Source organism: Myotis myotis, unplaced genomic scaffold (assembly GCF_014108235.1).
Source record: "Myotis myotis isolate mMyoMyo1 unplaced genomic scaffold, mMyoMyo1.p scaffold_m19_p_19, whole genome shotgun sequence".
NCBI classification, from domain to species: Eukaryota; Metazoa; Chordata; class Mammalia; order Chiroptera; family Vespertilionidae; genus Myotis; species Myotis myotis.
In genome coordinates, this window is record NW_023416323.1 from 149,272 (window position 1) to 177,211 (window position 27,940).

Consider the following 27,940-nt stretch of genomic DNA (forward strand, 5'->3'; position numbering starts at 1 on the left):
AGTCCTCCACGACCATAGAGAGCTGAGCGGGACCGCGCTCTGGGCTCGAGGGCTAGAGAGGCCGGAAGTGCAGCGATCCCGGGGACGCTCTGGCCCCCGCTCTTTTCCCAGCGGCTCGGGGACAGGGAGGTGAGTCCTCCCGGCACCGCGACGACGGGGACTGGGGCGAGAAGGGCAGTGGGGAGACAGGTGGAGGGGGAGAGGGCTGGAGGCTGCTGGTGGCGATTGGCAGCCGCTGAAGCCAATCAGCAGTTGCGGTGTCCGAGATGGACAGGAGGGAGGGAGGGGCGGGCATCCAGGTGCGATCCCTGGGGCGGGGCGGACGGAAGGTGGGGACCGCGGCGGAGCGGGCGCTGGAAAGGCGGGGTACGGTGAGGGAGGGACACGAATGGGACGCAGGGGCCTCGTGGGGCGGGGCGAGCCGCAGGTGGAGGCTCCCTCGGGACGGGGCTTTGGAGAACCTGGGGCGCTGGGTGTTTGCAATGGAGGCCTGGGATTTTGGGGGGCGGGGTGGGGGGCAGATGGCTGTGAGCGGGGGTTCCTGCTGGGGGGATGGGAATGCAGACGCTGATGTCTCACTCGCCCCGCCGCCCTGTCTTCATTTACAGGCCCCAGAAGAGCCGTGGGATGGACGAAGGGGGAGTGCGGCCGCCTGCTGGGCCGCCTGCTGAGCCGCCCACAAGGAAGAAATTCCTCATACCCCTAGACGGGGATGAGGCCCCTCCTGCTGGGGTAGGACAGAGAGATGGGGCGGGGGGGGGGGGGGGGGGGTTGGGCGGCCGCTGGGAGGCTGGGAGGGTTGTGGAGGGAGAGTGACGGGGTGGGGGTGGGGGGGGCAGTGGGGCTACAGGGAGGGTTAGGAAATGCTGGAGCCTGGGTCACCTTGGGCAATCAGCCCTTTGCTTTCCATCTCAGTTTCTCTGTCTGTAAAACGTCCTGGTGGCTCTAAGAGAGGCTAAGGCAGAGGCTGCGAACTGGCAGCAAACGAGTGGCCCCGGGATGTGCTTTATGTGGCCAGCACCCTGCAAGGCCCGGGTTTCTTGCTGACATATGTGCTATGAAGAAAAGAAAGTGGGCTCAGCCAGTGTGGCCCAGTGGTTGAGCTTCGACCTCTGAACCAGGAGATCACAGCTCAGTTTAGGTCAGGGCACATGCCCAGGTTGTGGGCTTGATCCCCAGTAAGGGGGGCGGGGGGGGGGGGGCGTGCAGGTGGTAGCCGATCAATGATTCTCTGTCATCATTGATGTTTCTATTCCCCCTTTTCCCTCTCCCTTCCTCTCTGAAATCAATAAAAACATATTTTTAAAAAAAGAAAGAGAAAGTAGGCTAAGGATATAGAGTGTGATGGAGGAGAGGTGCTGCCTTAGGTAGGACAGTCAAAGGACTGCCTCCCGGAGGAGGTGACATCTTGGCAGAGACGTGAATAAGTGATAGAGCGAGCTACGTGACATCTGTGGGAGAGGGAACAGCCAGTGCAAAGGCTCTGAGGTCAGAGAGAGCCTGACAAGTTTGAGGGCAGCAAGAAGGCCAATGGGACTGAATAAGGAAAGCAGGTAGAGTGGGCTGTGGTGACAGCTTTGGCTTTTACTCTGAGGCAGGCTATGGGCGGAGGACGGACATGATATGACAGTGTGGGGGGCGGTGAGGGTTAGGCAGGGGACTGGTGAGGAGGTGATGACAGTGGTCCCAGGGAGAGAGGGTGGTGACTGGGACCAAGGTGGAGGCTGAGAAGTTGGGAGAAGTAGAGAGATTCTGATTTTGATCCGTCCCACCATCTCTCCCCACAGGCTAAGCCCTTATTCAGATCCACTCGGACCCATCCCACCACAGAGACCTCAGCCCAGGCGGCCCCTCAGACCTACGCTGAGTATGCTATCTCAGGACCTGCAGGAGGGGCTGGCGCCGCACCCCCCACCGGGCCAGAACCCCAGGCAGGAGAGACCCCCAACCAGGCTCCCAAACCAGGGGCAAAATCCAACAGCATCATTGTGAGCCCCCGGCAGGTGAGGAGGAGGATGGGGAAGTGGGGCTTTAAGTTTTGGTGGGGAAAATATTAATAAGGATGGCTTTCTGGTAGGCAGTGGAAGGAGGTCTAAGTTCTGGCCATTGTACTGTCAGCAACACAGTTCATTCATTCATTCATTCATTCAACGACTGTGTGTAGATTGATGCTGCCCCACATGTTTTATTTTGCTATAACAAAAATACCAAAAACTGGGTGGCTTAGACAAAAGTTTTGGAATTATTTCTCACAGTTTTGGAGGCTGAGAAGTTCAAGATCAAGGCACGTGCAGAATTGGTGTCTGGTGAGATTCATAGAGGGCTGTCTTCCCACTGTGTCCTCACAGTGAAGGAAGGGGTGAGAGAACTCTGGGGTCTCTTTTATAAGGGCACTAATCCCCTTCATGAGGGCCCCACCCACATGACCTAATCACCTCCCTCACCTCCTAATCCCATTGCATTGAGGGTTAGGGTTTCACTTTTGGTGGGACAGACACATTCCATCCACAGCAGGCTGACTGTTCTTATCCAGGGTGTGATTGTGTTAGTGCAGCTACATTTCCTAACCCCAGTTTTGTTCTTTTATTCAAAAACTATTTATTGAACACAGACCCGAATTCAAATCTGCTGTGCTACATAGTAGTTGTGTGATCTTGGGCAAGTGACTTAACCCATCTGTGCCTTTAAAGTGGGGGTTCACACCCTAAACACTGGTTTGGCTCAGTGGATAGAGCGTCGGCCCGTGGACTGAAGGGTCCCGGGTTCGATTCTGGTCAAGGGCATGTACCTTGGTGGTGGGCTTGATCATCAGTAGAGAGCGTGCAGGAGGCAGCTGATCTCTCTCATCGATGTTTCTAACTCTAGCCCTCTTCCTTCCTCTCTATAAAATCAATAAAATATATTTAAAAATAAATAAATAAAATAAAATGGGGGTTCATCCACTTATAATCCACAAATGCATTCAGAGGTTGCCAGATGCTGTTCTAGGCTCAGGGGATAGAGTGATAGAAAGGAAGCATAAAGTCTCCACAATTGATGGAGCCGGTGTTCTTTATACAAAGACAACAGTAGGACTCCAGAATGTGAAACGATGGGGTGGGGTAGGGGCTGGGAGGAATTGGGGGGCATCTGTAAAACTGTCAACAATTTAAAAAGAAAAAGAGGTGAAAAGATGCTCAATATCATTAGCCATCAGGGAAGTGCTTATCAGAACTACAATGAGTGCCCGGCCGGTGTGGCTCAGTGGTTTGATTCTTGGTCAGGACATACGCCCAGGAGTGCAGGAGGCAGCCAGTCAATGATTCTCTCTCATCATTGATGTTTCTATCTCTCTCTCTTCCTCTCCCTTCCTCTTTGAAATCAATAAACATATATAAAAAAAAATAAACACAATGAGATCCCACCCGCACCTACTAGAATGGCTAGACTAAAAAGCACAGACATAACGAGTGCTGTGAGGCTGCGAAGGAACTGGAACCCTCAGGCACTGCTGGCAGGAATGTGCAATGGTGCAGCCACTTTGGAGAATGGTCTGGCAGTTCCTTAAATGTTTAATGATAGAGTTAGCATATGACCCAGCAAGTCCACTTCTAGGTACATATCCAAGGATAATGAAGATGTGTGTCCACACAAAATCTTGTACACCAGTGTTCATAGCGGCTTTATTCACAATAGCCAAAAAGTGGGTAGAACTCAAACGTCCATCAGCTGATGACTGGCTTCTTTCACTGAGCTTGTTGAAGGTTCATTCATCCCTTCTTGTTGCTGAGTAATATTCTGTTCTGTGGATTTGCCACATCCTGTTTATCCATTCCTCCACTGGTGGACAACCCCCTGGGTTATTTGTACTTCTTTGTTATTATAAAAATGCTGCTGTGAACTTTGGTGCAGATGAATGTTTTCCGTTCTCTTGGGTATTGATCTCGGAGTGGATTTGCTGGTCACATGGTCACTCCATGTTAAACTTTTTCAGGAACTCCCAGACTATTTTCTAAAAAGTTGCAGCGTTTTACATTCCCACCAGGAATGTGCGAATGTCCCAGTCTCCCCACCTTCTCCCCACCTGTCACTGTCTGTCCTCCTGCTTCTGGCCATGTCCTTCAAAAGTTAAAGTACGATCCGTCCCTCCCTTGCCCAGACCCTTCCATGGCTCCCAGTGCCTCGGGTCAGATGGCGCAGGGCCTGCGGGACTGCGGACCCCTGCAGGCCCTTCCCGCCCCAGCTGCTCTGACCAACCCACACCAGGGGTCCTCAAACTACCGCCCGCGGGCCTCATGCAAATACAAATATTGAATTTGTTCCCGTTTTGTTTTTTTACTTCAAAATAAGATATGTGCAGTGTGCATAGGAATTTGTTCATAGTTTTTTTTTTAAACTATAGTCCGGCCCTCCAACGGTCTGAGGGACAGTGAACTGGCCCCCTGTTTAAAAAGTTTGAGGACCCCTGACCCACACCCACCACGAGAGCAGGTCCCACCCTCTTAGAACCACACCCCACCTCACTTGGCAATCACACGTTCATCCCCGAGATCATTCTGTTTAATGTCTGTGTCCCCACGGGAGCAGGGATTCTGTCTGTCTGGGTCACTGCTATCTCCCCAGCACTTAGACACACGGGTGGTGCTCATTAAATACTTGATGGATTAGAGCTTGACTTCCCCGGAGAATTGCAGTTTTAGGCTACAGGGTAAGGTCAGGGGAGAACGGGAGAGGAGCCTGCTGACCAGACTCCGGCTTTGGGAGCCTGACGTGTGGAGCCACATGAGACTCCTCCTGAAGGCACTGGGGAGCCACAGCGGGCTTTAGAGCCGGGAGGAGGAGGTCTGTGCTGTAGGATGACCCTTCTGGGTGCTGTTTGGAGGGTGGCCACTTAGGGACACCACTGGGGCAGGAGACCAGGAGGCGGTGGTGTGGGGGCCTGGGCAACGGTGCTGGCAGTGGAGGGGAGACATTCATGGCAGATCCTTACCTGGAGGAGGAGGAGGGGGAGGTGGAAGAGAGAGAAGTGTCCGTGACCAAGTCGGGGTCTCTGGACGATGGAGCCGGTGCCGGGGGGGGGGGGGGAGGAAGTGGGAGGGCAGATGCTGAGGGCCGTTTGGACACAGGAGGTGGACGTCCAGGGGAAGTGTCTGGTGGCCACAGGACACCCAGATTGGGCTGGGAGAAAAGGCTGAATTAGAGACAGACCCAGGGACCCTTCAGTTCAAGCCTGGGGCTCGGGGAGCGGGGTCTAGATCAGAGCTGGAATGTCAAGGACATGTTGGGCTAAAGAGGAGGTGAGTCTGCCTGGCCAGTGTGGTTCAGTGGTTGAGCATCGACCAATGAACCAGAAGGTCGCGGTTCAGTTCCGGTCAGGGCACATGCCCGGGATCCCCAGTGGGGGGCGTGCAGGAGGCAGCTGGTCAATGATTGTCTCTCATCATTGATGTTTCTATCTCTCTCCCTCTCCCTTCGTCACGGGTGTCAGGGAATCTAACCGCGGCCTCCTGGTTCATGGTTCAATGCTTAACCACTGAGCAGAACTGACCAGGCAGAGGAGGAGAGAGAAGTTGCAAGACCCAGGCGCAGGGCAGGAGAAGGGTGGAGAGATGCTGGGGGGGGTCATCCCTGTTCATGGCTTCTGCTCTCCCTCCCTCCCCAGAGGGGCAACCCCGTACTGAAGTTCGTGCGCAACGTGCCCTGGGAATTCGGTGACGTGGTTCCTGACTACGTGCTGGGTCAGAGCACCTGTGCCCTCTTCCTCAGGTGAGCTCTGGGGCTGTCCCACCTCAGGAGGGCACGGGAGGGTGTGCGCTGGTCTTCTAGGCTCTTCCCCAGCAGACCGCCAGGCATGGCCCTGGGCGCTCTGGGCCTCGGGTGGGAGGAAGAGGCCGGGCCTGGGGACGCCCGGAGTGACAAGAGCTGAGGGCCCAGACTCCTGTGTCTGAGCAGGTTGGGGGCCGGGTCACTCGTGCCCCAGACTGAGTGACTCCAACATCCAGGACTGAAGTTGACAAGAGCCAGATCTCCCTGAGCTCCCCTCCCCCCGCACCCCCCATTAAACCCGGAGCCCTTCTCCAGACAGAGGCAGAGGGGAAGTGAAACTTCTGAGTTGCTGGCCTCCCTGTAGGTGTGAGAGCTGGCGGCTCCTGGGCAGGGATGTCCCCTGGTTCCCAGGTGCAGGAGCCCCCCCCCCCCCCCCACCAGCCAAAGTCCTGGGGTGGCCCCTGCTTCCCAAGACCAGCCGCGCGGGTCCCGGTCTTGCTCTTCAGGGCACTGGTCTCCTCTGCCTGAAGCCAGTCTCCGCTCCTCAGTGAAGACCTTGCAGGAGCCCGAGCCAGGCAGCCGCTGCTGCAAACCCCTCTGTGCCCCTCCTGCAAGGGAGAGGCCGCGTACCCTCTCCGAGCCTCAGCTCTGGCCAGGCTGCCCCAGCTCCCTGCGTGTTAGCGTGAGGAAGGGCTCCCCGGAACTCGGGGCCACGAGACCTCTCAATCCTTCCTCTCCCCTTCCCAGCCTCCGCTACCACAACCTCCACCCGGACTACATCCACGAGCGGCTGCAGAGCCTGGGCAAGAGCTTCGCCCTGCGGGTCCTGCTCGTGCAGGTGGATGTGGTAAGCAGGGGTCCCCCCTCCAGCCTCACTGCCCCGCCTGTGCAGCGGGGAGCCTTGGGCCTCCTGGTAGCCAAGGGGACTGTTGAACCCCTTCCAGGGAGAAATGCAAGTGTCTCATGGCCTCCAGCCTTGACCCCTCTCATCCTTATAGCTGCCAGAGGGGTCTTCCTAACACACCCGTCTGGTGTTAAAACCCCTAAATGGGCCCTGGCCATTGTGCTCAGTGGTTAGACCATCGGCCCACGTACTGAAGGGTCTCGGGTTTGATTTCTGGTCAAGGGCTGAAGGTTCGATCCCTGGCCCCAGTCAGGCAACCAATCAATGTGTCTCTCTCAAATCAGTGTTTCTCTCTCTCTCCCACCCTCCCTACCTCCCTTCCACTCTCTAAAAAATCAGTGGAAAAAATATCCTTGGGTAAGGATTGACAACAACCAAAAATACCCTAAGTGGCTTCCCAGTGCTCGCCATGGCCCAGGACGCTCTCTGTGTCCCCACCCTCGCCCAGCTCTCTGGGCTCATGCCCAAGCTCCCGTGCGAAAACCCCTTCTTTTGCCCTGGCAGGTGGCTCCCTTGGTTAGAGTGTTGTTCCAATACGTCAAGGTAGCAGGTCTGACCCCTGGTCAGGACACATACAAGAATCAACTGGTGAATGCATGAATAAGTGGAACAACAAACACATCGGTGTTTCTCCCCCTCCCGCCTCCCCCCTTCCACTCTCTCTAAAATCCATTTATTTTTTAAATATATTTTTATTGGTTTCAGAGTGGAAGGGAGAGGGAGAGAAACATCAATGATGAGAGAGAATCATTGATCGGCTGCCTCCTGCATGCCCCCTATTGGGGATCCAGCCCGCAACCCGAGCATGTGCCCTTGACCGAAATCGAACCCGGGACCCTTCAGTACACAGGCCGATGCTCTGTCCAATGAACCAAACCAGCTAGGGCTAAAATCAATTTTTTAAAAAAACCTTTCTTGCCCTAACCGCTTTGGCTCAGTGGATAGAGCGTCGGCCTGCGGACTGAAGGGTCCCAGGTTCGATTCTGGTCAAGGGCATGTACCTTGGTTGCGGGCACATCCCCAGTGGGGAGTGTGCAGGAGGCAGTTGATCAATGTTTTTCTCTCATCGATGTTTCTAACTCTCTATCCCTCTCCCTTCCTCTCTGTAAAAAATCAATAAAATATATTAAAAAACAAAACAAAAACCTTTCTTTCCCATCCTCCATCCCATATTGAGTGATTGCAGTTGCTCCAGCCCTCTCTTTCCTCCCTTCCTTGCACATGCTCTTCCCTATGTTTAAGGTTCCCTTCTCTGCTCTCCTGTGCTGCCTTTACTCCTCTTCATCCTCCGTAAGGTCTCAGCTCAGATGTCTTCTCCTCTCGGAAGCTCTCCCTGAACTCACCCAGGTCATAGGCTCCCCTGGATTCCCCGCCCCCAGCCCCTTCAGCTCTGGCCACTCTGGGTCCTCACTGTCTGAGGATGGGTCTGTCCCTTCTTCAGACTGAGCTCCAGGAGGATAGAACCAGGGCTGTCTCGGTCACTGCTGGGTCCTGGTACTGCCCAGCACAGGCCAGGCGCCCAGTAGGAGCTTAGGGAGTGTCAACTGAATGGAAGGTTCCTGGCATCCTAAGCCACTGTGTTTTCAAGACTATAATGCCTTGCTTTCTCCCAGATCTCTCATTCTGATTTTCTCCTCTGCCCAGAAAGATCCTCAGCAGGCCCTCAAGGAGCTGGCTAAGATGTGCATCCTGGCAGACTGCACCCTGGTCCTTGCCTGGAGGTGAGATCGAGGCTCCCAGCCAGGTCAGGCTCTATCCCGAGAGTCATTCCTCTCCCCCAGCCTTCTCAGCCCTTCTCTTCTCCTCCCATGAACTCTCTGTGAGCCTGGTCCAGGCACTGCCTCTCTCTGGCCTCAATGTCTTCATCTGTAAAATAGGGTCCTACTGTCTTTCTTGTAGGGATGTAGGCACAAAGGCAGGTAACGTAGATCAAATTCCCAGGACCGTACTAGTCACTTATGAATTAGACATAAAATCTAGCTGAACAATTAATTGCACGTCTGGCTCTCTAAAGACCATAGATGGGTTCTCCAATTGGGGGGAAAAAAGAACCCCTCTCTCACACCATAAACAAAATGAAAATCCTGACAAGTGATTTTTTTAAAAATACAATAGCCCTGGCCGGTTTGGCTCAGTGGATAGAGCGTTGGCCTGCGGACTGAAGGGTCCCAGGTTCGATTCCGGTCAAGGGCATGTACCTTGGTTGCGGGCACATCCCCGGTTGGGGGTGTGCAGGAGGCGGCTGATCGATGTTTCTCTCTCATGGATGTTTCTCTGTGTCCCTCTCCCTTCCTCTCTGTAAAAGAATCGATAAAATATATTTTTAAAAAAATAGTACAATAGCCCTAGTTGGTTTGGCTCAGTGGATAGAGCATCAGCCTGCGGACTGAAGGGTCCCAAGTTCAATTCTAGTCAAGGGCACATGCCCAGGTTGTGGGCTTCATCCCCAGTAAGGGGTGTGCAGGAGGCAGCCAATCAATGATTCTCTCTCATTGATGTTTCTATCTCTTTCTCACTCTCCCTTCCTCTCTGAAATCAATAAAAATATATTTTAGGGGGAAAAAAGTACAATAGCCCAGCTAGAGTGGCTCAGTTGGTTGAATGTTGTCCTATGCACCAAAAGACTGCTGGTTCCATTCCTGGTCAGGGCACATACCTGGGTTGTGGTTTCAATCCTCGATTGGGGCACATAAGGAAAGCAACTGATCCATGTTTGTCTCTCTCTCCCTCTCCCTCTTCCTCTCCCTCTCTGCCCCTTTCCTTCCCTCCCTTCTACTCTCTCTAAAAATCAATGGGAATAAAAATCAGTGGAAAAAATATCCTCAGGTGAGGCTTAACCAAAAAAATTTTTTTTACAATAAAAGCGTTACAAGAAATTTAATGGGAGAATATTTTTTATAATCTTGGGGTATGAAAAGTCTTCCAAAGCAAGACATAAACCCCTAAATCCATAAAGGAAAAGATTGGCTGATTTGAGAAAATTATAATTTGAAACTTTTGGATGTTAAGAGATACTGTAAACAAAGTTAAAAGGCAAATGACAACCCTAGCCTGTTGCTCAGTGGTTAGAGCATCTGCCAGAGGACTGAAGGGTCTCGGGTTCGATTCTGGTCAAAGGCATGTACCTCGGTTACATGCTTGATCCCTGGCCCCAGTTGGAGGCGTGCAGGAGGCAACCAATCAATGGGTCTCTCTCACATCGATTTTTCTCTCTCTGTCTCTCTCCCTCCCTTCCACTCTTTCTAAAAAATCAGTGGAAGAAATACCCTCGGTTGAAGATTAACAACAACAAAAAAAGGGCAAATGACAAACTAAGAAAAAAGACTAGGTGTGTATGTAACAGATTTAAGGTCCCTAATTTATATATGGACATGCAAATTATATTTATACTAGAGGCCTGGTGCAAGAAATTCATGCACGGATACAGTCCCTAGGCCTGGCCTGCCATCAGGGCCATCTCCTCGGCTGCCGGCTGCCGGCCCCACCCCCGGCCACCAACAACCCCTGGTTCCCTATTCCATCGGGTGATGGGAGCCTGCAGGCCGGGGGAAGGGACCGAAAGGTGGTCAGTGCGCCTCACAGTGACTGGTCGACCGGTCGTTCTGGTCGTTCCGCTGTTAGGGTCAATTTGCTTATTACCCTTTTATTATATAGGATAGGATGGTAAAATATATTTAAATTCTTGTTAATCCTTATCTGAGGACATTTTCTCCATTGATTTTAATGTTGTTGTTTTTTTAATCCTAAATTTTTTTTAATACCTCAAAGCCACAGTCAACTTTATATTTTATTTATTTTTAAAATTAATCTAAAACCCTAGCCAGTTTGGCTCAGTGGATAGAGCGTCAGCCTGAGGACTGAAGGGTCCCGGATTCGATTCCGGTCAAGGGCATGTTCCTCGCTTGCAGGCTCTCGATCCCTGGTTAGGGGGCATGCAGGAAACAACCAATTGATGTGTTTCTCTCACATTGGTGTTTCTCTCTGTCTCTCCCTCTCCCTTCCACTGTCTTAAAAAAAAATCCTTGGGTGAGGATTTTAAAAATAATAATAATAAATTAACCCTAGAGAGAGAAAGGGAGGGGGAGAGAGAGAAATATTGATGTGAGAGAGGAACGTCGGTTGGTTGCCTCCTGCACGTGCCCCAATGGGGGATCAAACCCAAAACCTGGGTATGTGCCCTGACCCGGAACTGAACCTGCCACCTTCTGGTGTTTGGGACGAAACTACAATCAACTGAGCCACAGCAGGCAGGGCTAAATGCTAATATTCATTATATGTTTATAAAGAACCTCCTACAAGTCAAGAAGAAAAAGGTGACCCAATTTTTAAAAAGTCTAATACAGGTGGCCAAAAACTCCTAGAAAATTAATCAACCATATTATAGTTTATCAGGAAAAAAGTAAAATTTGAAAAATGAGGTGCCATTTTTCACCCATTAATTTGGTGAAACATCAAGACGGAGAGTATGAAACGGGCACCTGCATGTTCGGTTGGCAGGAGACGTGATTGATGTCCAAACATGGAGGTAGTAATGGGTAAAGGGGGTCAAATATATGGTGACGGAAGGAGATTAGACTTTGGGTGGTGAACATGCAATGCAGTGTACAGATGATGTATTATATAATTGTGCACCTGAAACCTATATAATTTTATTAACCAGTGTCACCCCAGTAAATTTAATAGTAATAATTTTTATTTTATTTTTTATTTTATTTTTTTTTAATTAAATCTTTATTGGTCAGATTATTACAGTTGTTCCTCTTTTTCCCCCCCATAGCTACCCTCCACCCGGTTCTCACCCCACCCTCCACCCTCACCGCCCCCCCACTGTCCTCATCCATAGGTGCACGATTATTGTCCAGTCTCTTCCCACACCCCCCACACCCCTTTCCCCCCCAAGAATAGTCAGTCCACTCCCTTTCTATGCCCCTGATTCTATTATAATCACCAGTTTAAGTAATACTAATTTTTAAAAACCAGAAAATAGACACATAAATTTCTGCACTTGGAATTTCTACTTGCTGATGATCCCTGCTTGTGTGTGCAGTGACACAGGCTGTAACATGTAGTTCAAAATTCAGAAGCGATATAGAAAGGGTATAATGTATAGACTGCATATACACTGAGTGGCCAGATTATTATGACCACCCCATCAGTACTTCATTGACACTTCCAAAAATACTGAATATTGAAAACTTCCTAAGCGAATACTCTCAAGGTTTTATTATTATTATTATTATTATTATTTGCATAACTAATTTACTTCATTGTACTGATGGGTGGTCATAATAATCTGGCCACTCAGTATATACACACACACATATAATCAGCAATATATACGGAGAAGTGTCTCCTCTACCCCTTCCCTCCTACTCCCCTTCCCCTTCCCACTGTTGTTGGTCTCCTGGTTCCCTTTCAATGTTTCTATAAAACACAAGCAGCATGTGCGAAAACATCTCAGTTTCCTTCCTTTCTTAGACAGACGTAGCATATACTGCGTACACATGCTCCTTGGCTTAGGGTGGGGTTACCACCCAATAAGCCCATTGTAAGCTGAAAATACCGTCAGGTGAAATGCAGTGAATACACCTCCCCTGCAGGACGGCGTGGCAGCCTGGCCGGTCTGTGCTGGGTGTGCATCACTTCTGCGCATTGTAAAGTCGACAAGTCGTAAGTCGGAGCAGTGCGCTGGGCGCTGTCTGTAGACTGCTCTGTGCCTTGCGGTGTCATTATCTGGAGGTCTTTTCCATGTCCGTGTAGAGAGCAGCCTCATTCTTTGTTTCATAGCTGTGCAGTAGTCCAATATAGTATCCACATTTTAAAAAAATCAGTACACATTATTATTGAAGAGCAGTTTTAAGTTTATAGACAAATTGATCAGAAAGTACAGACTTCTGCCCTGGCCGGTGTGGCTCAGTTGGTTGGAACGTCGTCCTGTGTACCAAAGTGTGGTGGGTTCGATCACAGTCGGGGCACATGCCCAGGTTGCAGGTTCCATTCCGGTTGGGGTGCAGGCAGTAGGCAAACAGTCAATGTTTCTCTCTGCCTTTGTCTCTCTCTTTAAAAAAAAAATTATATATATATATATATATATATATATATATAATTTTTTTTTTTAGTGATTTCAGAGAGGAAGGGAGAGAGAGATAGAAACATCAATGATGAGAGAGAATCATTGATTCATTGATCGGCTGCCTCCTGCATGACCCCCACTGGGGACCAAACCTACAACCCAGGCATATGCCCTGACGGGGAATCAAACCGTGACCTCCTGGTTCATAGGTTGGCCTGAGCCATGCCAGCCGGGCTCCCTCCACCTCTCTAGTCAATTCAAAAAAAAAAGTATAGAGTTCCCACATACGATTTCTCCTAGTATTTACATCTTGTATTACATTTACATTTAGTGTGATACATTTGTTACAATTGTGTTGTACATTCTATAGGTCTTGACAGAGGTATGACATACGTCCAAAATTCCTGCATCCAATGGTTAACTCCATGTCCAGCCCCTCTGTGTCTCTCTTGGATGGGGCGGGGCAGCAGGTTACAGAATAGTTTCCCTGCCCTACGTAAAAGTCCCTTGTGTTCTCTCTCGTCATCCCTCCCTCCCTCCGGGCAACCACTGCTCTTTGTACTGTCTGCACAGTTTGCCTTTTCCAGAATGTCCTACTGGAGTCATAGAGTATACAGCTGAAGTGGAGAAACCCGGGGCCCTCTTGTGCCGGGAGAGCCCCAGTTCTTCCTCACTGCGGGTCTTTATCCTGTGTCTCCTTCACTACTCACAAAGCACTCCACTTCCGGCCACTAAATGTGCGGGGTTTTCCCCACACCAAGCAATCCTCTGCGATACCGGCTTGGTTTCCTACAATTTTTTTTTCAAATATATTTTATTGATTTTTTACAGAGAGAAAGGGAGAGAGATAGAAACATCGATGGGAGAGAAACATCCATCAGCTGCCTCCTGCCCGCCCCCTACTGGGGATGTGCCCGCAACCAAGGTACATGCGCTTGACCTGAATCGAACCTGGGACCCTTCAGGTTTCCTACAATTTAACTCAATCCTGTCGCCATCTATCTGGAGACAGTCAGATCCCACACACACTCCAGGCGCCGGCTGCCGTCACCTGTGCTTCCGACCAAGCGGCTATAGAGGGAGGTCCCCACGACCCCTCAGGTTTGACACTTCGCTGGAGTGGCTCATCGAACTCAGCAGAACACTGACTTATGTTTCCCAGTTTATTTCTTTTTTAATTTAGTCCTTATCCGAGGATGTGTTTTTTAATTGATTTTAGAGAATGGGGAGTGGGGGTGGGGAGAGAAACATTGATCAGCTGCCTCCCGAACGCACCCTGACTGGGGATCGGGCCGAAACCAAGGCCTGAGTAGGAATGGAGCCCGCAGCCTTTTGGTGCACAGGACGCCGCTCCAACCAGCTGAGACACCAGCCAGGCTGTTTACCAGTCATTAAAGGAGATAGATGAACAGCCAGTGAGGAGAGACTGAGGGCGAGGTTGGGAGGATCCAAGTGCAGGACTGTCTGTCCCCGTGGAGAGGGCGTGAGTCACGCCGCTGGGGTGGATGTGCTGACCAGCCCCGATGCTCTCTGAACCCGTGCTTCTGAGAGAGTAGGAAGCTCCCGCACGTCGGCACCATCAATGATTAACTCCCTTCCAGCCCCTCTCCGTCCCCGGAGGATGGGGTCGGGCTGGGGCAGAAACCAGGTTCCTAATCATGGCTTGGACTTTCCGGTGACCGGCCCCACCCAGGAGCCCGCCAAGAGTCACCTCGTTAGAACAGAAGATGCTCGGGGCTCTTGGCACTTAGGAACTCAGAGGGTCTCGGCAGCTGTCCCAGGAGCCCGGGGCAGACACCAGCCTAGACTGTACTCTGTCTCACACGCCTCTTCAGACTGGCTCCTTCCACTGGGCTCTGACGGTTCCTCATGTCTTTTCATGTCTTGGTAACTGACTTTTTTTGTTGTCATTGTTAATCCTCACCCGAGGATATTTTTTCCATTGAGTTTTTAGAGAGAATGGAAGGGAGGGGGGGAAACAGAGAAGCATCAGTGTGAAAGAGACACATCGATTGGTCGCCTCCTGCACACTCCCTGGCTGGTGCCAGGGACCAAGCCTGCAGCCGAGGTATGTGCCTTTGACTGGAATTGAACCCCGGGATCCTTCAGTCTGCAGGTTGACACTCTAACCACTGAGCAACCGGTTAGGGCGGTCACTTGTTTTTAATCACTGAATCATATCCCATTGTCTGGATCCACATTCTTTTCCAGCCGTTAAACTATTCCATTGTGTAGATGGAACAGGTCAACCCCTATTGGTAGACACTGGGGTGGTCTCTGTCTTCTGCTGTTACCACCAACACTCCTGCTTCTGTCCTGAGTCCCGGGAATGGGTTTTTTAGGCCAAAGGATATTTGTAACTCTGTGCCTTCCCTCCGGGTATGTACCTCTATACTGCTGGAGTATTTGGAAAAAATGTACTTATGTATTAGTTGTATATTAAAGCAAAAGCAAGTATAAAAGTCACTCTGTTGTGTGGGAAGCAGCAGAGTGTAGAGCTGGCGGGTTTTTTCCATAAAATGGGTTTTGCAGCTTTTCTCTCTATGCAGCAGGTACTATTATTATTATTGTAATGACATTTGTTCAGGACACACAGGTTAGCACACTGGATCCAGTTCTATAACTTGCTTTCATTTTTGCATTCTACAATATAACGTGGACATCTTTCCACGTTAGAAGACAGAGCTCAGTCTCATTTATTAAATGGCTGCAAAATATCCCGAAGAATTAGAAAAATGAACGTTTCTTTCAAGAATGGAATAAAAAATACAATCGACATTTAATCAACATTTTTTACTAGCTGGATTTTGAAGGCTAAGAAAATGCAAGACAAATACTTTACTTCGACTCAGTTCATTAGTCTCAATTTCCAGAGGAAAAAGGCCAGCACATATAGACCCTTTTTATGATTTAGCTGTTTCCACTGTGTGAAACAGTTAATTACTTGTCAAAAAAACTGGGCCTAATGTAAAAATTAATGGTGATTATTAAATCATGTTTATTGCTATAAAGGATTCAGCAGTCAGCACTCTGAGCTTTTCTTTTTCTTTTTTTAAATATATATTTTATTGATTTTTTACAGAAAGGAAGAGGGATAGAGAGTTAGAAACATCGATGAGAGAGAAACATTGATCAGCTGCCTCCTGCACACCCCCTACTGTGGATGTGCCCGCAACCAAGGCACATGCCCTTGACCAGAATCGAACATGGGACCCTTGAGTCCGCAGGCTGATGCTCTATCCACTGAGCCAAACCGGTTAGGGCTGAGCTTTTCTTTTGAAGGTGGGCTTTATTTTTTTAATGTATTGATTGATTGATAGATTGATTTTAGAGAGAGGAAGGGGCAGGAGAGAGAAACATTGCTTTGTTTCACTTGTTTTACATGCATTGGTTACTTCTTCTATGTGCCCTGATTGGGGATCAAACCCACAACCTTGGCATATCAGGAAGATACTCTAACCAACTAGCTACCCAACCAAGGAGAAGGTGGGCCGTATAGGAACCCTTTCAGAAGCTGCTTTTCTTGGTGGTAGGAAGCTGAATGCTCATGAGGTTGTCTTCCTGTGGTTGGGAAAATAAACAGTAGTTCTGGTTCTCCTCTCTCAAACCCACAGCAAAGGGTCCCGTCGCTGGCGTCCCTTCCAGAATAGCTGACAGTTCTTGAACAGGCTTCCATGCCAGGCCCTGACAGAGCGGTGACTCACTGAACTGTCACAGTTCTGCCACCAGCCCACCTGACAGATGAGGAAACAGGCTCAGAGAGGTTAAAATCACTGGCTCAGGGTCACTCATGTGGGAAGTGAGCCCTGAACCCAACTGGTCAGGGTCCCCAAGCTCTGGTCTTTAGCCAGAAAAAATGTGTAAAATACCCAGGGGGCATTTAGAGGAGGCTGAGAATGTTCATTTTTCTTTTCTTTTTTTAAAAAATATTTTTTATTGATTTTTTACAGTCAGGAAGGGAGAGGGATAGAGAGTTAGAAACACTGATGAGAGAGAAACATCAATCAGCTGCCTCCCGCACACTCCCTGCTGGGTATGTGCCCGCAACCAAGGTACCTGCCCTTGACTACAATTGAACCCAGGACCCTTCAGTCCGCAGGCCGACACTCTATCCACCGAGCCAAACCAGTTAGGGCCATTTTTCTTTTTTTAAAAATATATTTTTATTGATTTCAGAGAGGAAGGGGGAGGGAGAGAGCGATAGAAACATCAGTGATGAGAATCATTGATTGGCTGCCTCCTGCTCGCCCCCTACTGGTGCCCAGGCATGTGCCCTTGACCAGAATTGAACCTGGGACCCTTCAGTCCGCAGGCTGACGCTCTGTCCACTGAGCCAAACCCGCTAGGGCTGTTCATTTTCCTATATATTAGAGTTTTAAATTTTTAGCATCAGCAATTACTACCATAATGAAATGAATCTAAAACATGACCCCCATGTCCTCTCACCCTAGCCCCGAGGAGGCCGGGCGGTACCTGGAGACCTACAAGGCCTACGAGCAGAAGCCAGCAGACCTTCTGATGGAGAAGCTGGAGCAGGACTTCGTCTCCCGGGTGAGGCCACGTCACCCCCCTGCCCGGCCCTCCCCCAGCACCTTGCTGGGTGTTTGAGCTTCATTTCCGATCGCCAGTCATGCCTCTCCTCCCCAACCCCACCCTCCACCTCCAGTCTCCCCTCTCCCACCCGAACAGCAGCTAACGGGGTCTTTCTAAGCACAAACCTGATCCTGCCCTCCCCAGCTCCCCAGTGCCCTCAGGGAAAGCCTGGCTTTCTTGCCCTGCTCTACCAGGCCCTGCCGCCCCCTGCCCTTGCATTCTGTCCCTTCTCCCACACCTACCGGCCTCTCTCAGTATCCCATCTTTCACACATGAGCTCTGTTGCTCTCTTCTCCAGGAAGCCCTCCCTGATCTCCAGGCCAGGCCAGGTGCCCCCAATGGACCCCCCATCCCAGCCCATCTGAGTCACCACTGTCTGGAACTAATTTGTCTCCCACACTTTACTGGGAGCCCCAGGAGGGCAGAGCTGGGCTGTCTTGGTCCCTGCTGTGTCCCCAGCACCACCCAGCTCTCAATGGGTACTCAAGGACTATCCACTGAACGAACAATTGAATCTGGGCTCCAATCCTATATAATAAAAGGGTAATATGCAAATCAACTGAACAGCAGAACTACTGGTCGCTATGATGCTCACTGACCACCTGTGGAGCTGCCCTCTGGTGGTCAGTGCGCCCCCATGGGGGAGCGCCCCTCAGCCAGAAGTCGGGCTCACAGCTTGCGAGTACAGCTGTTGTGGCAGGAGCCTCATGCCTCCATGAGGGCTCTGGGCTGCAAAAGGGCACAGGCCTGGCTGAGGGACACCCCCCACCACCACCCCAGTGCACAAATGTCATGCACTGGGCCTCTAGTGATAGAGTAATGGTGGATGCCTGCAGCCACCCCTGAGGTGGGTACTGCTAGGATTCCCTTTTGCCTGGAAATGGAGGCCTAGAGATGAATTCCTGTGCCAGGACCTCACAGGGAGTAAGCAGTGGGGCCTGGTTTGAACACAGCTCCAACTTCAGAGCCTAGTCCTCCCCTGGGCAGAACGAACTCGAGATAAACAAGTGGCATTTATCTTCTCGTTGCATGACCGACACCCTTTCAGCTATTTGGGGATCACTCTAAGATGACCTCTTTATCAGAAAAAAAAAAGGCATTTATTAAGCAGCACCTGCATGCAAGGCAGTCTGGGGACACAGTGGTAACAGCACTGCCCTCGTGGGCTGTCCTTTTTCTTCTGCCAACATACTCTGCCTCCTCCTCCCCTTCCAGGTGACTGAGTGTCTGACCACTGTGAAGTCCGTCAACAAAACGGACAGTCAGACCCTCCTGACCACTTTTGGGGTAAGGAAGGATTCCTGTGTCCGTACAGGCATTTCTACACCGCCCCCCCCCCCCCCCCGTGCCTTTTTGAGGAAGCCCCCTACTGTTTCCCTACCCCCCCCCCCCCCTTCCTGCCTTCCCTGCCCTCCCACAGGCCCTCACCTCCTTTCAGGAATATCTTAGATCCCTGATCAGCTGGGGCAGGGCAGAGTTTTATGCTCACCTCCCCTGACCCTTCATTCCTGCCTTCCTCAGTCTCTGGAACAGCTCATAGCCGCATCGAGGGAAGATCTGGCCTTGTGCCCGGGCCTGGGGCCCCAGAAGGTAAGAGATCTGGGAACGGGGTCAGGGGCAGGAGGGGTCCCATCCTAAAGTTCTGAGGTTTCCGAAGTCCCACAGTGCCTCTCCTATAGATGGGGAAAACTGAGGCCCAGAGAGGGTGGGTACCAGCCCAACCTCACACAGCCAGCCTGGGAGGAAAAGAACCAAAGTCCACTCTGGATGTACCAAACAAATGGCTCATTTAATGACTGGCTCCTTTCTCTCTCCCGGACCCAGGCCCGCAGGCTGTTTGATGTCCTCCACGAGCCCTTCTTGAAAGTGCCCCGATGACCTCAGCTGCCCAGGAGGCCCCCAGGGTGACAATAAAGCATTTTCCTGCCAGGCTCCTGCTCGTGTGCTGCTGCAACCACCGGAAGGGGTTCTCTGCTCGGCTCTGACGGCCCAGGTGGCCACCTCAGCTTCCTTAGCAGTTGTCCGTTTCCCTGGAGGAGACTACACAGGATCCTGCTGCAGCTTTTTCTTTTTCTTCTTCTCCCGTCTCGTGGGAGCCACCTCCCCAGACTCTGGATTCAGTGGCGGCTCTGGCACCCCCTCCTGGGATGCCGTCTCTGGCACCCCCTCCTGGGATGCCGTCTCTGGCACCCCCTCCTGGGATGCCGTCTCTGGCACCCCACTTTCCTGGCCCCACTTCTTCCTCTTCTTGGTGGACGCTGGATCTGCCCTGGCCTCAGGCTCCGTCATCTCACCTCCTGGGTCAGTCGCCTCAGTCCCTGGCTCTGTCCGTCTGTGCCCTCTTTCTTTCTTCTTCTTCTTCTTGGGGGATGCTAGAGCTGCCTGAGGCTCAAGATCGCCTGGCAGCCCAGGCACCATCACCTCTTCCTGGGGCTCCACCACCTCTGTCTTTGGCTCCATCATCGGGCTTTGCCATTTTTCCTTTTTCTTCCTCTTTTTGGTGGACGCCAGAGCTGCCTCGGCCTGTGGCTCACCCTCACCACGTGGCAGTTCGGGCTCCATCCTCTCCCCTGGGAGCTCCAGCGTGCTCATCTCTGGCTCCACAGCCTCAGTCCCTGGCTCCACCAGCACTCTGTGCCCCTTTCCTTTTTTCTTCTTCTTTGAGCACAGCAGTGGGATGGCCTCCTCCTGGGGCTCCTCCTTCACCTGTAGCTGAAACTCGGCTCTCATCCCCTCCACAGCCTCCATCCCTTCTGTCCCCTTGTGTCTCTTCCTCTTCTTGGTGGGGGATAGGACTGTCTCTTGCAGAGGCTCGGTTTTAACCATGAGTTCCAGCTCCACAGTCCTTTCTTCTGGCTCCAGCACCCCCATTTCTGTCTCTTTAGGCTTCTTTTTCTTCTTCTTGCTGGTGGATGGGAACAGCACTCCCGGCGGTTCCAGCACCTCAGCCCCGGGCTCCGGCTTCATCGCCTCCAGTTCATTGGGATGCTGCTTTTTCTTCTTCTTCCCCACATCCATCTCTGGGGGCCCCAAAGCTGTGTCCGCCTCCAGGGTCCCGTGCCCATTCACTGCCTCCCCAGGAACGGAGACCTCGGACACATGCCTCTTCTTTTTCCTCCTCCCTGAGGCCGGTGACCTCAGTGCCAAGGCTGACCCAGGCCCTGTGACTGGTGGGCTGCCTCCGAAGGCACAGAACCGAGGCCTCAGGCCAGGGGGGATCTGTGGTGGGGGGCTGGTGGGAATGGGTTGCAGCGGGATCCCCGGTAAGGATTCTTGGGGACCCTCTAAGATCCTTAGGCTGCCCTTGGGGGCTGGGGCACAAGTGAGTCCGCCTTCTGCCCCTGCGGAGGGGGCCAGCAGGGTTGCTTCTCCAGCTTGGGGGCTGCCGGTGCTGAGGACCCGATAGCGGTGCCGCTTGCCTGCCACCTTGCCCTTCACCATGTGGGAGCCAGAGAGAGGCACCAGCCGCCCATTGAGGCTGAAAAGATAGAGGGGGAGGGCAGAAGCGGTCAGATTCTTTCGGTGGCACAGGGAGAGGCGCTGGGGAGCTGCATTGCTAGGTTCCTTAGGACAAGCCCTCTAAACTCCCCCCAAGTGCATCCCCTGGAGTGGCGGGTATTCCAGGGAGGCGGCTGGGACCACTCACCAGTCTGGGGCGAAGTCTACAGGGGCCTGGATGAGCCACAGTTCCGTATCCGGGCCCGTCAGCGCCTCCAAGGAGAAACGAGTGCACTCTGACGATGGGGGCGTCGCGGTAAAGTTGGGGGGACAAGAGAACCGAGCAGCACCTGCAGAAGGGGAAACGGGGGTCTGTCGACACTTTCCTGCCAGTCCCATCCTCCAGGGCGCCTATCGCACCGGTCCCAACCTCTTGAGCACCCCGAAGGCCCTCACCCGGTCTCTCCCAGGGTCGGTTCCACGGAGACCCTTTCTCTCCACTGATCCAAATCCTGGGGGGCTCTTTTCTACACCGGTCGCCCTGCCAAGATATCCTCTCTCCGGCCCAACTCCCAACACCCCCGCCTTCCTCGGGGCATGCTTTTCGCAGGTCCTGTTTCCGGGGATGTCCCTTCTTCCGTCCAGGCGCTCCCGGCGCCCCTCCCCCCTCCCGCCAGCCAGCCTTCTGCACCCCGTCGGCCCGCCCTGAAGCAACTCACCTCCGGACGGGACACCCGCCATCCCGGGACCCACCGCTCCGGCCGATCCGTAGCTGAGCCGCCCAGCCCCGCCGCCGACCACGTGGAGCCGAGGGGGCGGGGCCTGGCTCGGGAGCGCCCAAAGGGTGCGGGGACGCGGAGGTGTCGCTGGGAGCCCGCTCGCTTTGTGAGCAGAACTGCGGGAAATTCCCATTTGTGCGGAGCAGACAACCATGGAAGACCTCTGTTCCTGTAAATCTGCTCCCGGAAGCAGCTGATTCGAGGTCTGGCGGGAGGTAGAGCCCCACCAGGCCTCGGCGGGCACCCCCCTTAGTCTCTCGGACATTGTTTGCTCCAACGTCGCCTTAAAGGGGCAGCCACATTGATGGGACCTAACTCTTAAAGAGACAGGAGGATCGATTGGTCTGAAGTCCGTAAAGAGGTAGGTAAGAGTCTTGGTTGGCTTGGTTGTGCTTTCAGTGTTGCAGTCCCTGCTAGGGAGGCCCAGAGGGCTCGGGAGTTCAGAACTTGAGTGGGAGGGGTGGGGAAGTGGAGGAAAGGGGGCGATTCCTCTCGAGGGCGTGAGGTACCAGCCAGGGGCGGGGCTTCTGGACCTCCGGGGAGCGGGAAACATGGGGGGCGGAGCCTCCAGACTCGCGTGGGGCCGTGCGGGCTGAGGGATGGGGCCTGTGGGTCGCACGAGGCAGGTAGCTGTCCCGGAGGATTTAATCTCGAGTGGAGCACATCCCCGAAGGCGTTGGGGACGGGAGAGGGAGAAGGCCAGAGCTCCTTCCCAGACCCGGGGCGCTTGTAAACAGCAGCACGTGGGCCCAGCTTTGGGGGACGCGTCCACGCCCCCCTGACAGCGACGGCACCCCGTGGGACGGCGAGACAGCGGCTAGACAGGGTGACCCAACAGCATTCCTGGCCGGTGTGTCAGCGCCGCCTCCCGCCCCCTCTGCCGCGATTTCGGATCTTACTCCCGCATTGGGGTGCCCCTCTTTTCAGGGAGCGAGCGGCTTCCCAGAGCGGAGGGAGGGTCAGCGGACGCGTCCCCCTCCGCTGGGGGTCCCCAAACAGTTCCCGCGCGGGGGCGAGACACCGGGGCGTGGCCCCCGCGGGCTCTGGGACTACAATTCCCAGAGGACCCCGGGCGGGGGAGCGCCCAACTCGGCTGTGGACGCCGCCAGGGACCGCAGTCCCAGCCTGGGCGCCGTGGCCGGGACATCTTACAAGATCCAATCGCCCTTTTTACCGACGGGGAGACTGAGGCTCAGAAACTCGAGGGGTACTATTTAGGGAGGCCTCTCGCTCTAGGGTTGGGGCGTGAGTCTCCCCGAGTCTGCGACCATCTCCCCCCCTTGGTAGTGTCCGAATCATTCCAGGAGGGGAAACTGAGCCTGGAGGGGTGGGGCCGGGACGTGGGAGTCCATCTTCCGCAGCCACAGGGCGGGAGAAGTCTGGACTCTATTTCCGTGGCCAGGTCTCTCTGGGCTTCTGGGCCTCGCCCTTCCTGTCTGTGAAATGGACTTCGGATGCCTCTGAGTGGGAACGGCTCCGTCGGCGCCCTGCTCCTCCGGGACTACAAGTCCCAAGGTGCTCGAGGCGACCCTGGCTCCCCCTCCCCTCAGGGACCCGCCTCCCTCCAGCCGAAGTCACGTTGTCCAACCTGTTCCCGGAGTCTGCCCCGCCCCGTCCTCCGCGCCCCGCCGCCGGAGCCGAAGCCGGAGGAAGACCCCTGGTGCCGGGATCGGCCCCTGATCCGTGAGTTCCGCCTCGCCCGGGTCCAGCGGCTCTGGGGGAGCCGACACCGCGTCCCTGGGAGGACTGGGAGGGGAACCGGACGCCGAGTCCCAGCGCGGGATTGGGGGTGCGCAGACGCAGGGTCCGTGGAAGGAGAGAACTTGGGTACTGGGTTTACTGGGCAGAAGGGAAGGGGGCCGGGATGCCTGAGTTCTTGGAATGGAGGACTCGGACGCCTTGGTTCCGGGGGATACGTTGGAGCTGGGACTCCTGAGTCCCTTGAACTGGGGGCTCTCGGAACCCTGAGTCCTTGAGTAGAATTGGGGGAAGCGGGTGCCTGAATCGGGCAGAAATGGGAGGCTCGGACGGCTGGGGCTGTGGAATGGGAGGCCGTCCTACCACTCTCGGTGCTGCCTTCTCCACCGAGCCTGTAGGTCTCCGAGAAGAATTAGGGTGGGGAGGGGGTAGTGGAGCCCGGGTTCCTGAAATGGAGCGAGACAAATACCCGGGGTCCCTCTGGAGGCTGTGTGGCGCTCCCCAAACTTCCCGGCTCTGGGGTGGGGGCTGGGGTGGGAGGGCTGGGGCAGCTCTCCAAACTCCCCGGTGCCGCTGCGCGATCCCCAACATGTCATTAACCGAGGCGTCAGACCTGCCTAACCAGAGAAGGGACCTCCGCCCAAGGGCGCCCCCTGGCGCGGGTGTGGTGCCTCGGATTGCCCCATGGAGGTGGGAAACCACCGGGGTTTGCAGAGGGCGGGCGTTCTAGGTAGAACCAGGGCCGAATTCCAGAAGATGGGGTTGGATTTGGGGAGGCTTGCAGAGCTGGGCACCACGCAGTCATTACACAGAGAGGATGGGGGTCAACCAAGCTCGGAGGTCAGAGTGGGAGGGGAAACCCAGATTTGGCATCCCCCCTCCCTCTGCAGCTCTCTGGGGTGCAGAATTCCATCCGCTCCCACTAGATTTTCTGACTAACCTTTCCCCTCCTAGTGCTACTGGCCCTGACCCTGAGGTGAGAAATGTCACCTCCACCCCCTCTGTCTGATCTGAAGTAGCGTGGGAGATAAGGGAGGGATCAAGGCTAATTCTGGAGGTGTGTGTCAGTCCTTGAAGCCGGGGAGGGCAGGGCCCCAACATCCCTCTGTCTCCCCTTCTCTCCACCGGCAAGTGTCATGGGAAAGGATTAAACCAGGGCGTCGGGAGGCAAGGGGCTCTGATTCGAGAGGGAAGAACTTCCTAATAGTTTGGGCTTGAAGGGCATTTGGTAACAGCCTGTGATGACATTAAAAATAATAACCGTGGCTGCCAAGAGAGCTCACGGCATGCCAGGCTCGGGGTTGGCAGGTAGACCAGACGCTGCCCATTGTCTCCGGCAACCGTTCAAAGGTGTCGCTTCCAATGAGGTTTGCTGACCCCACCCCAGGGAATGAATGACTTCTCCCTGCTCCAGTGGGGAGACCGGCTGGAGAACAGGCACAGCCTACGCCCTGGGCTTCTGCCACGTTCTCTCTGGAACCTTCCAGGGCTCCTCGGGCCCCTGTGCTTCAATTATTGTGGATGATCCCTGGCCAGAACTCAGGAATGTACATGGAGAGGTCAGGGCTCAGGAAGTGAAGACTCCAGAGGTCCAAATGCGGGGCTTTTAGAATCTCAGAAAGAGTTGAAAGGGCTCTTTTGGGGGGGACATTACTTTGAGTATTGAGCCCTCACTTTGTGCCAGACCCTGTGATACCTTAACGATAAGCAAAGGAAGACCATAATTAAGAATCCTCTATGTGTGAACTTTATTTGGCGCCCTGCACTGTTCTAAACGCTGTTTTAAACACATAAATTCTGTCACTCAAACCTCACACCCTGTAATGTGAAGGTTTTAATCGCCCATTATACACACGAGAAAACTGAGACACGGAGAAGCTCAATAACTAGTCCAAGGTAGAGGCTAGAGAGGGGAAGGTCCTAACCCATACCCCAGCTGTCCCCAGAGGACGGTACCCAGTCCCAGAGAGGGCGGGGCTTCTTCCAGCGTCAGTCTGTCCGCACAGAACTGTAGGATTACAACTTGGGTATTCCCAAGCCAGCCTAGCGCTCGGACACGGTTCCTACTGAGCATGATTCTTCTGGGGCGACCCCACCCCCAGCCCCACCCCCACCTCCTGCCCGGATTCTTAACCCAGAGAACCTGGTTGGAGCGCAGAGGAGGCCTGGGAAAGAGAGCTAGGGGTAGGAGGCAGGGGAGAAGCGGGAGCTTGGGTTGGAGAGTACCTGGGGGTGAAGGGCTAGGGCCTGGGAGTAGAGGCGCCGCCCTCACGCCCCGCCCGGCCCCGCTCCTCTGCCCCGGGAGGTTCTGCACCTGCCCAGACCCGCGCGCGGCGCATTCCCCAGGTCTGAGCTCAGGTGCTGTCCGCCTGCTGGGCTGGGGTCGGGCGTGACCCGGAGCGCCCCCTGGCGGCCCCGACGCTCCCTCCGCCCGCGCCAGCCCCGGGTCGGCCCCCACGCCCAGCGTCGGCATTTCCTCTGGCTCAGAGGATGTCAGCGTGGGATCTGAGCGTCTTAGAAATTTGGAAATCATGAAATATCCCCAAAACAACCGCTCGCTGCCAAAATGCTGGCACAGGAGGCTGCATGGAATTGTTCAGTTTTTATATTTTAACAGACACAGAGTGTTTCGTGTGTATCTAAGCGTCTAACAGACTGATTTTGACTCCTGTAGTCTCTACTGCCCGAGGCCTCAGTTCTCAGAGCCTTAATTCCTTTTGCGCCTTCTGGCCAGTTGGATCATCACCACTGTTGATGTTTCCATATCAATAACATGGAAAATAATATTTAAAATAAATACCCCTGCTGAGACAGACTGCTGTTTCTCCTCTTCCAGATCAGGAAACCGAGGCCCTCTGGTCAGGGTGGGACAGTGGAGCCACCAGATTAGGACCCTGGAAGTCTGGCCCCTTCCTTGTGCTCTTACCCGCTGCACTAGACCATACAGTCACGTAGGCGTTTAGGCCCGTGGGGTCCTGGGATAGCCAAATTGGAGAATTCTAGAATGTTCCAAAGATAGCATCTTGGATTTAAACCTTTGGAACAATAGACGCTCAAGCTGCGGGTTTGGGGCTCTGTGGGACAATCTCAAGGTCCCTCCAGTTTCAGAATCTAAGCCTCTGAGAGACCAAGAGGCCCCTCAGCACAGCTGATTTACCTCCTCCCTTCATTATTGGGGAAACTGAGGCCCCAAGAGTGGAGGGGACTCGTTGCCCAAGGTTATAGACTCCCAACACACCCAAACGAGCCACCAACTCCAGCAGGTTCTGTCCTGAGGCTTGTCAGACGGAGGCCAGGCTAGCATGCCCCAGCCCGCCTGCTGCCCACGCTGAGCTAAGCTGTTGGTGAAGCCTGCGGAAGTGGCAGAGCCGGTGGGCGTGGCGGCTGCTGTGGGATGGAGATAGTGCTGGCCTGACCGGTTCCTGGTGGCCTGGCTCCCATCCACTGGGCTAATGACCACAGCAGCCCAGCCACCACCACCCCTCCCCCCGCCACTTCCCTGGTCTTCCTGTTGACACTGGGTCCCTGTGAGCTAGGTCTCCTCTGGGTGGGGACTCTGAGGAGACGAAGCTGAGTGGTCCCTGCCCTCTGGGACCCAAAATAACGAGGTCGATCCAGGTGTGAAACCTAGTGCTTTGGACTTCTTGCAGGGGGACCTTGAACAAATGTTGCTGAGCCCCTCTTTCTTGCCTGCTGTGCTGATTTGACCATCAAATGAGGTATTGGGTGCAAAGCAGTTGGCGAAATTCTAGGAAGCAGCAGCTCATCAATAAACGATTGCTTCATTTTGTTATACCACGCAACTGGCACAAGTCCTGGCACACAGTGGGCAGCCCGATTACCATTATTGTTTGACTTTAAACTGAGAGAGAACGAGAGAGAGAAACACTGATTTGTTGTTCCACTTATTCATGCATTCACTGGTTGGTTCTTGGATGTGCCCTGACTGGGGAGCAAACCCTCAGCCTTGGCATATGGGGACGGTGCTCTCACCAACTGAGCTACCTGGTTGGGGCCAGCGTACCCCAAGTTGAGGGTTTGCTCCCCAGACAGGGCACATACAAGAATCAACCAGTGGATGGGTGGAGCAACAAGTAGATGTTTCTCTCTCTCTCTCAAAATCAATACCTTAAAATTTTTAAAAATAGCCCTAGCTGGTTTGGCTCAGTGGATAGAGCATGGGACTGGGGACTGAAGGGTCCTGGGTTCGATTCTGGTCAAGGGCATATGCCTGGGTTGTGGGCTCAATCCCCAGTAGGGGACGTGCAGGAGGCAGCCAATCAATGATTCTCTCTCATCATTGATGTCTTTCTCTCTCTCTCTCTCTCTCTCTCTCTCTCTCTCTCTCTCTCTCTCCCTCTCTGAAATCAATAAAAATATATTTTAAAAAATTTTAAAAATATACTCAGCATCTAGCATACTGTCTCCTGGTCCCTATTAGGCATTCAGTAATTAATAGTTATTTTTGTTGTTGTTGCTCTTTCTTACTATTATTATTAATGATTTTTAGAGAGAGAGAGAGATCGGTTTGTTGTTTCACGCATTCAGCAGTTGACTCTCGTATGTGCCCTGACCAGGATGGAACTCACAACCTGGGCGTATCAGGACGATGCTCTAACGAACCTAGATACTCAGCCAGGGCTTGATAGCTGCTTTATTGCACCCTCTGTTCGCTATAATGCCTGGCACATAGTAGGTGATCGACGGATG

At 53.4% G+C, this 27,940-nt stretch overlaps 3 protein-coding genes across 12 annotated transcripts in view; 2 read left to right on the forward strand and 1 right to left on the reverse strand.

The window, feature by feature from the left end:
- ERCC1 (ERCC excision repair 1, endonuclease non-catalytic subunit) lies at window positions 1–19,247 on the forward strand. Of its 4 annotated transcripts, none has more exons than XM_036345408.1 (10): window positions 1–129; window positions 609–732; window positions 1,788–2,003; window positions 5,642–5,745; window positions 6,493–6,592; window positions 8,294–8,370; window positions 17,174–17,273; window positions 18,531–18,602; window positions 18,837–18,905; window positions 19,140–19,247. In XM_036345408.1, the coding sequence occupies exons 2-10, from the start codon at window positions 628–630 to the stop codon at window positions 19,191–19,193; spliced, it is 897 nt and encodes a 298-aa protein (XP_036201301.1). In that variant the 5' UTR covers window positions 1–129; window positions 609–627; the 3' UTR covers window positions 19,194–19,247. The 4 variants fall into 4 exon arrangements, with proteins under 4 accessions (XP_036201301.1, XP_036201304.1, XP_036201302.1 ...); XM_036345409.1 differs by lacking the exon at window positions 1–129 and adding an exon at window positions 306–366; XM_036345410.1 differs by lacking the exon at window positions 1–129 and adding an exon at window positions 400–427.
- POLR1G (RNA polymerase I subunit G) lies at window positions 19,086–21,606 on the reverse strand. 3 transcript variants are annotated; one of them, XM_036345405.1, is made up of 3 exons: window positions 21,473–21,606; window positions 20,962–21,103; window positions 19,086–20,793 (listed from the first exon to the last, which is right to left on the reverse strand). In XM_036345405.1, the coding sequence occupies exons 1-3, from the start codon at window positions 21,492–21,494 to the stop codon at window positions 19,356–19,358; spliced, it is 1,602 nt and encodes a 533-aa protein (XP_036201298.1). In that variant the 5' UTR covers window positions 21,495–21,606; the 3' UTR covers window positions 19,086–19,355. The 3 variants fall into 3 exon arrangements, with proteins under 3 accessions (XP_036201298.1, XP_036201299.1, XP_036201297.1); XM_036345406.1 differs by lacking the exon at window positions 21,473–21,606 and having other exon boundaries at window positions 19,086–19,478; window positions 19,533–20,793; window positions 20,962–21,314; XM_036345404.1 differs by lacking the exon at window positions 21,473–21,606 and having other exon boundaries at window positions 20,962–21,314.
- The window catches only part of PPP1R13L (protein phosphatase 1 regulatory subunit 13 like), a 16,813-nt gene continuing 10,471 nt past the window's right edge, over window positions 21,599–27,940 (forward strand). The window contains exons 1-3 of one of the 5 annotated variants that reach the window (XM_036345400.1): window positions 21,599–21,893; window positions 23,083–23,215; window positions 26,881–26,949. In XM_036345400.1, the coding sequence (XP_036201293.1) occupies window positions 26,945–26,949 (5 nt within the window). In that variant the 5' untranslated portion in view covers window positions 21,599–21,893; window positions 23,083–23,215; window positions 26,881–26,944. Of the gene's footprint in view, window positions 21,894–22,870; window positions 23,216–23,317; window positions 23,337–26,880; window positions 26,950–27,940 lie in introns of those variants that run through there. The other 4 variants (XM_036345402.1, XM_036345401.1, XM_036345403.1 and 1 more) reach the window with 4 other exon arrangements.